At 41.1% G+C, this 10,673-nt stretch overlaps 1 protein-coding gene across 1 annotated transcript in view; it reads left to right on the top strand.

The window, feature by feature from the left end:
* PTPN14 (protein tyrosine phosphatase, non-receptor type 14) overlaps positions 1 to 10,673 on the top strand; it is a 138,029-nt gene that overhangs the window by 53,291 nt on the left and 74,065 nt on the right. The window contains exon 3 of the mRNA XM_011996159.1: positions 8,817 to 8,914. Coding sequence (XP_011851549.1) covers positions 8,817 to 8,914 — 98 coding nt within the window. The remainder of the gene's footprint in view (positions 1 to 8,816; positions 8,915 to 10,673) is intronic.

The following is a 10,673-nucleotide window of genomic DNA, read 5'->3' as shown; positions in this document are numbered from 1 at the left end:
AACTGACATCTTTTAGCAGTTGCTTACCTGTGAAAAGGTAGGGACTACCTTTAATTAGGGATTCTAGGGAAGAACTCGTGCCCATTCACAGAGATTATCTTCTTGCCTTTCATTTGTTGATTTTTATGTATTTTATCCTTCAGACCAGGCATATCAGTAATAACAGCACTGTACTTCCACCTGGTAGCTCACCAAAGCTTCAAGGATGTTATGCAGAATCCTTAGCCGGGAACCTGGCTGTTTACCAAGAAGACAAATCTTTGGGCAATTGACTCACCCAGCTTCCAGATATAATTTCAGCTCCCTTTTCCCACAGTGAGTTGTAGGTAATATGAACACACGATTTTCAGGGCAGGCAGATGTGTATTTTGAGCTGATGAGTCAAGACATATTTATTGCTAGTGTAAGAGGGACGAGGCTCCGTAGTTGACAGCTGCAATTTAGAGGAGTGGTTTTGGTTGACTGATTAGCATGGAGCATTGATGTTCCCTGATCTGTGCTCCTTTTGTCCACCTGGTTTAATGCTGTTGGTCTCTGACTGTGATTCATCCTTGAGTTCTTTCTTTGCTGCATGGTAGCTCAGAGATTAGTTTAAGTCGTTTAAAAATAAACATTTCACACTGAAGGAGTAGTATTGCTCTGTGCATAAAGACAAGTTTCCCAAGACTTCCTGCTTGAAGTGTGATGAGTTCCATTTCTAGAATTTTTAGGCACTCTTTCATATTATAGAAATAACATCTAATAACTTTACTATGAGGTAATTAATATTCCTCCCTTTCTCCCTCCTTTCTTCTGTCTTTGTCTCTCTGTCGGTATTTCATCTACTCAGAAATGTTTATTGAGCATCTACTTAGTGCCAGATACTGATCACAACAGAGTTGGGGAGGTGCTGGTGCCAGTGTAGGAGAGGCCTGGGGGAAGTATGGTGGAGGATGTGAAAGGGTTCACTAACTTGCTGAGAGGGTTTGGGAAGCTTTTGGAGAGGAGATACATTTCATCCAAGCCTTGGAGCATGGACAGGTGATTGGGCGAATGGAGGGGGATAGGCAAGGGTGATTAGACCAAGGAAATGGCGAGGAGGCAGGAAAGAACATGGCAACTATGGGGGGGCACCACACACTTGTGACAGCTCAAGTATGGGGTGTGTGGTGAGACATGAAGTTGGAAAAAAAAAAGTAGTTTTGACTGGATCATGAAGAGCCTGGTGTGCTGTGTCAGGATTTTGGATTTTTTCCTGATTAGGATCATTGGGTGTTTTGTTCTTTTTTTTTTTTTTTTTTTTTTTTTTTTTTGAGCTAAAATCCACATAACGTCAATTCACCATTACTTTTTTTTTTCTTCACACCCTGTCTTATGGTCCTGAGTAAATCCATCATTTTAACCACTTTAAAGTATACAATTTAGTGACGTTTAGTGTTTTAACAAAGTTGTGCAGCCACTGTCACTGTCTAATGTCAAAATGTTAGCAGGCATTCCTCAGCCTCCTCTTCCCTCAGCCTCTGGCAACCATTCATCTATTTTCTGTCTCTATGAATTTGCCTATTCTGGACATTTCTTATGAATGGAATCACACAAGATGTGATCTTTGTGTCTGGCATCTTTTACTTAGCATAATGCCTCAAAGTTCATCCATGTTACAGCATGTATCAATACATCATTCTTTTTATGGCTGAATAATATTCCATTGTTTGGAGAGACCACATTTTGTTTATCCATTCATCAGGTGTTGGACTTTGGGGTTGTTTCCTCTTTTTGGCTATTGTGAACAACATTACCATTCATGTATCAGTTTTTGTGTGAACATGTGCTCTCAGTTTGTATGGCTATATACGGAGGAGCATAATTGCTGAATCATGTGATAATTCTATGTTTAACTTTTTAAGGAACTGCAAAACTTTCCCAAGTCATTGGAGATTTGTAAGACAGATCAAAACAGACTCATTTCATTTTAACATCAAACACTTTAGCACAGTATTTTCTTTTGAGGCTAAGTATTTCTACTTCTGTTGGCATGTTTTCCTAGTTCAGGGCATCATAGCCCTCAGCAGGGAACCATGTCAGGCCTTTTTAAATCCTATGGATTGATTGCTGTAAAGAAATCTGTACCCAACAGCATAGGATAGGACAGAAAGAAGTGATGTCAGGGTATTCTCTCTCCCTCTATGATGTATTTCAGAAATGAGTTTTTCTTTTCTAAACAGAACCCCTGATTAGATGATAGGCTACTATTAAGGAATTTATTATACTTATAAACAGTACTTGGATTCCCTGTAATTTGTTGTAATTAATGCAAGAGTTCAAGAGCAGAAAGCAAGGATCAGGTCGTGACATGTCTTTCTCTTTTGCAACACCTTGCTATCATTGGCCGTTTTTCACTAGTTAAGGCCTGTGTGTCTTTGTATGCATTTAAACAAATATTATCCTTTTTAGGAAATAATTGCAATCCTTCGGCTCGTTGAAACTGAAGGAATCTTATTAAAGAGTTGGGTGTCTCTGGCAAAATAGGGCATTTATTGATCACTGAATGTTGAAAACTTCTAGACTTGAATGTTTGCCAAGAAAATCTTGTCTGTATTTGGGTATATGCACATGGTTTTCTTCTCATGCATGTACACGTATTAGCTTATAGTGCGAAAAGGCTAGAAGAAAAACTTTCCCTTTTAAGGGTATCCTTGCTAGAGTTTTAGTTTTAGCTTTCCCTTTTGTTTGTGTTTTCCCCCTCCCTTTGGGGTTATTTCAGTTTTGCATAGTCGCAGGAGTATTCGCTTTGTAGTTTGTTAGACAGTGCAGACTTTTAATTGACTGTCAGCTTGAACAGTTATTAAATGTAAAAGCTTTTAGATAGTGCATGGGTCAGGTACTAAACACATTATTAGACTTTAATAGTCATAAACTGAAATTCTTCTCAAGAGTTTTGAGGATAGAGGGATGGAGGGAGGGAGGCATTCAGGTTTATCTGGTTACATGCCTGCATACATAGTATTTATCTGGTCCTGGCAGACTGAGAACAGCATGGGCCAGCCACCCTGTCCTTTATCTGGGTTTACAGCTGTGAACACCCGCTGGAATGGATGGAATGTGCTGGTTCCCTCCTGTGGGTATCTCTGTCAATCTAAGATTTAAAATTATTCCCCTTTGCTCTCCTGTACCCCGGGACTCTAGGACTACTTGTCCTCAGTTCCCTCTTTTTTGTCTTTTATAGTAGAGAAACGTTTCCATTTGTTTCCGTTTGCAGAATATCACATCAGCCGGAAAGCAATGCTATGTGGCACTTTGGTACATGCTGCACTTCGGAGAACTGGGTTCCAGTACATTCTAGCAAGATTCCTCTGATGATATTGCTAGTTATGAAGGAAGTTTTCTAGTGAGGAAAGCACATTTTAAGTCCTACCCTGCTCTTAATAACAGTGACAGGACAATTTCTCTTTCTGGTCCTGGTCTGGTCCTCCACTCCAGTAGTTTTATGGAAAGGCTTCAAAAAGTGAGGAATTTAAGGATGGCCCCGCTCTCCAAATTGTCACATCCCTCCTGACCATGCCTGTGGGGAGAGATACATTGGTTTAACTAAATTTGAACTCTAGAGGAGGGAAGAGCAGACCGGGAGCTGTGTGTGATGACAGTGACTCTGCAGGTTGGTAGTTACAGCTTACAGAATGCTCTCACTAACCTGTTTTTCAAACTAGAAAAGAAAGTTTTCTTTCTCGCTCAGACCTCCCTGAGCAGTAGGGGCAGAAGGAGTAATGAATGAATGCTGATAATGTGCTATTAAATTTGGATAACATTTTTTATGATCCATAGTATAGAAGCTACTCAGTGCAAACGAGTAAAGACTTGTGTGTGACACTGATGATGACTTGCATTTTACTTTTTAAAAATCTGCATATAGAAATATATACACAGAGGGCCCAGTTTGTACCTGCTGTTGGACACAGCCGCTCCTTCCACGTAGGAGCCTACAATCAGAAACTCTGGTCTGTAGATTTTACTTCTATCCCTCTATCCGTCTTCGAAAGTTAACAAGTAGTTAAAATGTATAACTCAGTCTCCTTTCCCTTCCTTCTATCTCTGGGGGAGAAAAGTGAAACATCCCAGAGGCTGCTGCCAGGAGAAAAAACAGACCTGAATAACCATTGGCTACAGTATGAAACATGTCCTGTAATAGGATTTTATGGAAAAGTTTCTCATGTCAACATTTGCCTCCGCTGTAGCACAGACTGTCTAAGTGGGGTTGGGGAAAAGCTTGGTGATGGAAGCCCTTCCTTAGAAGCGTCATAAAAATCACCGGGTAGTGGTGTTTTATTTTCACTTTTATTTTTATTTATTTATTTATTTTTAGATGGAGTCTCGCTTTGTCACCCAGGCTAGAGTGCAGTGGCCCGATCTCGGCTCACTGCATCCTCTGCCTCCCAGGTTCAAGCGATTCTCCTGCCTCAGCCTCCCGAGTAGCTGGGAATACAGGCGCATGCTACTGCGCCCAGCTAATTTTTGTATTTTTAGTAGAGACGGGGTTTCACCATCTTGGCCAGGCTGGTCTGGAACTCCTGACCTTGTGATCCACCCACCTCGGCCTCCCAAAGTGCTGGGATTATAGGCTTGAGCCACCGCGCCTAGCCTTCGCTTTTATTTTTAGACTTCAGTGAAATTGGTGGCTTGCCCAGAATGGGCAGGGATCAGATCCTGCCTTCGCCACTGTGGTTGCTCATGCTCAGATCTGGTTCTGGCCTTGTCTTTAAGGAAGCAGTATTACCTTGGACAAGTCATTCTCCTCCCTTAACACAGCTGTCTTCTCTAAAAAATGAAAGGATTGGACTGGGATTTTAAAAGTCCTTCCCTTGTTAAATCGCTTAGGCTCCATCATGCTGCAGTGATGTACGACCCCCCAGCCTCTTTGGGTTTCACAAACAAAGGTTTATTTGCTGCCCACCTGGCAGGTCCACTGTGGGTTGTCTGAGGCTCTGCTCCCAGCCGTCTTTGCCCAGGGCTCAGGCTCACTGAGCAACCTGCCCTCCCTGCTCGCTGCAGGTCTCAGAGCAAAGGGAAGCAGAGGCAGAGAACCCGTCACTGGCTCTGGACACTTTTGCTTAGGAGCAACAATTACTTCCCACTTCTATTCTCATTTCATTGGCCCCAAAGCTAGTCCCAGGAGTAACGAGGTAGGTGGGCATGACCCTGTTGGGAAGGCAGCAGACATCTGGAACCGTGGCAAGGGCCCTGCTCTATCTTCACCATTCTGTGACTTACGCTGAGCGTGTTGCATTCTGGGGTGGTAGTATGACCAAAATCAGATCCCAAGGCTTTAACCATTTTACGTGGCTGTCTCCTGTTTGGGGCATATTTGTTGAACTGGACCTGGAATGAAGATTTCACTTGTGGGGAGGGGTGGGGGAAATATTTTAAAAGCAACACCTACCCGGTCTCGGAGTTCCAGGTGCCTTATTTGTAGTTCTGTGGTAACACAGCCCATGCCTTTCACAACACCACACAGACCTGCTCACTCTGAGAAGAATGAACAGAACCGCAAGTAAAACACAGTTGCAGACGTGCTGAGATAAATTCCTCATACATGAATTTAAAAGAGAGCATAAAGATTTTAGCAATTTGGCCGGGCGCGGTGGCTCACGCCTGTAATCCCAGCACTTTGGGAGGCCGAGGCGGGCGGATCACGAGGTCAGGAGATCAAGACCATCCTGGCTAACACGGTGAAACCCCGTCTCTACTAAAAATACAAAAAAACTAGCGGGGCGTGTGGTGGGCGCCTGTAGTTCCAGCTGCTCCGGAGGCTGAGGCGGGAGAATGTCGTGAACCTGGGAGGCAGAGCTTGCAGTGAACTGAGATGGCGCCACTGCACTCCAACCTGGGCGACAGAGCGAGACTCCGTCTCAAAAAAAAAAAAAAAAAAAGATTTTAGCAATTCATCTCTAAATTTTGAAGATATTGTTATGGGGTATAATTTGGAAGGAGTCCTTTGATACTGCTGTCAAAAGTACTGAAGACTCTGTTGATTTGACCCAATAGGGCATTTTTTCAAACTTAATTTTTCAAACTCCTAGGGGAGGAAGTAACTTGGAAAAGTCACTTATTTTCTTACCATCGGATGGGGAGATTCCAGATAGATGAGGCCCCCAGAGACTAGGTGATAGCATGTTCGTTCCCAGTAGTCATGCGTAATAACACTTATTATTAGGACACCTTTTTAATTTTACCCCGAGAAATCTGTATTTAATAAAAAGTTAATCTTTAAAAACAAAATTTAAAAATTTAAAAATATAAAAGTTTACCTTTATTCGAGAAGCATAATTATGTTCACTAATTCTTAGAGGAAGAGCAGAATCCTAACCTAAAACCATTCATTGGGCCTCAAGAGTCAGATGGACTATTTCTAGGTCTCTGAATATGAAAAATATTAAAAAGTTTTCCTTGTGAGCTTGGATTTTCAAAGAGGATCTCTTTGGAAAGTTGGCAAATACTTACTTTCCTGGCATGAAAATTGTTTTTTTTTTTTTTTTTTTTTTTTTTTTTTTCCTTTTCCTCTCCACCCAGAACTGTGACAGGGTGGAGTATACTTCCATGAAATTGCATGTTTCCAAAATAGAATTCACTGTTATATTTTACTACTGTTATAATTGAATCGCTAATGAGAAATAAGCAAAGAACAGGCATTCTAGAAATAGAATTTCAACTCCTGTTGTCAAATTTAGTCACCATGTTCGATAGAATTATCATATTTTATAAAACTGCCTTTTGTGCAAAATTGTACCAGCCAAACAATTTCCAAAGTGGTTTGAATTTCATTCTCATTTCTGCAGTCTTACATAGTAATACCCACAATCTCGTGGTAATGGCACCGTATCATTGCTGCTGTTTAGATTCTCTCCTAGTTTGGATGGCTTCCAGGAGAGAGCCCTGCTTTCTTCAGCTCCTTGTTTTTATATTTCAGCAAAATCCTACATCCAGCCTACATGATTAGAAACGTTCCTGGTGTTCCTTGCTAGTGGATTGTGAGTCACCGTTTCCTAGGATAGAATGGATCTGTAACAGAGCTTGCTGACAAATTATAGAAGTAATAGCTGTAGATGAAAGTTGGAAGCAGCAGATTTTTAAAAACTAGAGATATTGTTTTGGTGGCAGATTAATTGGTTACTGGTCTACTTCCAAAGGTATTCTCTAATAAATTATCTTAGCTGATCATTTTCACCTCTAAAGTGACAGGTAACAAAGCTCTACCTCTAGCAGATAATGCCAAGATAACACCTTTTCAGACGTTTTACCCCTTGGTTCTTAGTCACTGAACCCTTAGATAGTACACTAGAAAAAAACATGGTCACAGTGGTCAAAAAGATATATGCATCCTTGTAAGGCAGAGACTGTTTTAGCACTCTCCAAGATACTCCTCAGCATCTAGCAGACTTACGCCCATAGAAAGTGCATGATAGCTATGGGTTAAAATATCTGTTTGGCTTCCTGGCTTAGAGAGCAGCAAATAAGTCAAAACCACACCAGAAAGATGAGAAGGAATGAATGGCATGAGGATGAGATTCAAACGTTTTATAATTAGTAGGAATCGGTGAAATTTACCATTCTTTCCTACCTTGAGATTTTGCTTTTTGTTTTGCTTTGTGATTTTTTCTAGCCCATATTAGGTTTGACTAAAAAGGATTTTTAAGAAAGTCCCAGTGTTTGCCCTTCTGATTTGAGTATAGGTTTTTCCCACCAAAGAGTGGCGTGGTTGTCTTTATTCTGTTCAGTACACCCAAGAGGAGAGAAGAAGTGTGGGACTCTACTGGAGTGTACACAGAGCCCAGTTCCTTCCCTCAAACAGGCATTGGATTGACTTATGTCTAATGATGCCTGTGACATCATCATGGGAGAGCCAGCAGTAATTAGCTCTCAGTGCCGATTGCCTCTCTCCAGGAAAGTTGGGCTTTGGTTCACTTCTGGGTTCCCTTGATTGAGATGCCAAAGTGAAGTTAAAATACAGAGTTATAGTTACCAGGAGCAAAAGCATTGTTAGCATTTACCAGGAATTAATGCTAGTAAAGTGTGATTGTTGTAGTTGTGACTATGTGTTGAGAGTATGGTCAAAGGAAGTGGAGTCCTGGGAAATAAACGTCTTGAGTGAGAAGTTTTCTAAATGTTTTAGGTAATTCTAAGAGTGCTGTTTTATTGGTAGGGAAACAGTACACTGTGTTAGCTCCTGAGGGCATTTGTCTAGTCTGAGACTTGATGTGTTTGGGCATGATTCTGTCCATCTGTACTGTGCTGGTTTGAGAATTTACTTCAGTTTGGAAAGTTGCATCAGATTAGATTTTTCTGATTCACAGATGTGTAAGGTCAAAACTGTATATCATTTTTTAGTGGAATTACAAATTACGTGGCCTCTTTGTGATCTGCCTTACCAAACTTTTGAGTTTGAAAGGCGATGTGTTTCTAGAATGCACTCAGGAACGCACACTGTTGAATGTAACTTTGGCAGTTGTGTTGTCGTGGATCTCCAGGTGTGCAAAAGCATTTTCATTCTTGGACTCTGTTATGAAGACCTGGTCCTTATCAGTAGTTTATCCTGCTGGCCTGCAAATAAGTGATGTGATGAGAATCCTCTCAAGCTCAGAACGAACAGGATGTGGCACCTGCTACATCAAACAAAGATAAACACAGGCAGAGGTCACTTTCCATCTTTTATAGAAATGGCCTTTATCAGCATCACGGGCATATCCTGCTGTGTACACAAGGTTTTACATCTAGAGGCATCTATGTTGTGGGAATCTATTCCAAGTATGTGTTTTTAAGGTTGTTTGTTCCTCTATTCCCATGAACAGATATCAGTATTATCTGCAAGTCAAAAAAGATGTGCTTGAAGGGCGATTACGATGTACATTGGACCAGGTGATTCGGCTAGCCGGCCTAGCTGTGCAAGGTAAGACATAGTTATGAGCAGCATGTGAAATTCCATTTTCTGTTTGATCATGGTATTACCGTCCTCTCAGAGTGAGAAGTTAGATTTACTTAAATGATCCCTTAGTAATGCTCCCTTTTTATTTCAAGTTATCTTACGTGAAAAATGCAAAGTTAGTGATTTTTGGTGGCCGGGTGGTAGATTTCTCAAAGCTGTTTGCAAACTGCTCATGCTTGTATAATTACAGTTTTATTTGAGGAAATAGCAGCTTTTATTCTGCCTTTAATTAAGGCTACATTTCAGGGTTTGTGGAGCATTTTCTCAGAATTATTCCAAGGCACAATGTGGTCATATTCTGTGGCTTGATGCTGCAAAGGTGTTACTATCAAAACGTCTTGGAGTGTGATAGCTTTAAACATTATGGTATAATGTATTCTAATGCCATTAAAAAGATAAATTTAAAATCCATGATTGTAACGTGAAACAACAAATGTGTATTGGACTGAGTTTATCTTTCAACCCATCCTATATAGGTTTATATTATTACATAGCTCTCTTTTGCCTTCTCTAAATTGTTATGTGTGGAACTTTATATGTATATTTTATACATTATGGTTTATTGAGTGGTGGCTTAACCACCTTCGGTCATATTGAAAGCAAGATAGGCTGGTGTGGTGGCTCACGCCTGTAATCCCAGCACTTTGGGAGGTTGAGGTGGGCGAATCACTGGAGGTCAGGAGTTCGAGACCAGCCTGGCCAACATGGTAAAACCTTGTCTCTAATAAAAATACAAAAATTAGCCAAGCATGGTGACACACGCCTGTAATCCCAGCTACTCAGGAGGCTGGAGCATGAGAATCGCTTGAACCTGGGAGGTGGAGGTTACAGTGAGCTGAGATGACACCGCCACACTCCAGCCTAGGTGACAAAGCTAGACTCTGTCTCAAAAAGTAAAAATTAAATTTTTTTTTTAAAGCAAGAAGATGGTAATATAGTTTTTGAAAAGAAACTTTTCCTTTTAGTCATTTTCTTGAAAACCAGGTTCTCTGCAAGTGTGAGCCAGCCAGCAGCTGGGTCCTTGCTGCATGGACTGTTGTTTCAGAAAGCGTGAACTGCCTTCCCATCCCAGACACTAGACTGAATTGAATCATCTCAGATCTAAATGTCTGAAGAGTCAACCCTTCTCCTGACCTCTTTCATTCTGAAGTATTAACAACTTAACGATTTCTGTTAGAAGTACAATTTCTATACTGTTAGCTTCTGTTGTAATTCTGTGGATGGAAACAGGCAAAATCTGATGTATCACCTCAGTCTGCTTAAAGACTGGAGGGGAAGAAACAATGGCCAGTTATGATAGAGAAATTAGAGGTAGCATTGTTGAAATAATGGGGAAGACCAATATGTCCCTCATTGTCAAATTGGGTCTTTCTCCTTTTAAAACACTTCGTTGGGCCAGGTGTGGTGGCTCATGCCTGTAATCTCAGCACTTTAGGAGGCCAAGGCGAGAGGATTACTTGAAACCAGGAGTTTGAGACCACCCTAGGCAGCAAAATGAGACTATGTCTCTACAAAAAATGTAAAAATAAAAAATTAGCCCAGCATGGTGGTGCGCACCTGTAGTCCCAGCTACTCAGGAGGCTGAGGTGGGAGGATCGCCTGAGTCCAGGAGCTTGAGGCTGCAGAGGGCTATGATCAGTTCACAGCACCCCAGCCTGGATGACAAAGTAAGACCCTGTCTCTAAAACATAAATAAATAAATAAATAAATAAATAAATAAATA

The sequence above is a fragment of the Mandrillus leucophaeus genome, unplaced genomic scaffold (assembly GCF_000951045.1).
Source record: "Mandrillus leucophaeus isolate KB7577 unplaced genomic scaffold, Mleu.le_1.0 Scaffold503, whole genome shotgun sequence".
Lineage (NCBI taxonomy): Eukaryota > Metazoa > Chordata > Mammalia > Primates > Cercopithecidae > Mandrillus > Mandrillus leucophaeus.
This window is presented reverse-complemented; position numbering and strand designations above follow the sequence as displayed.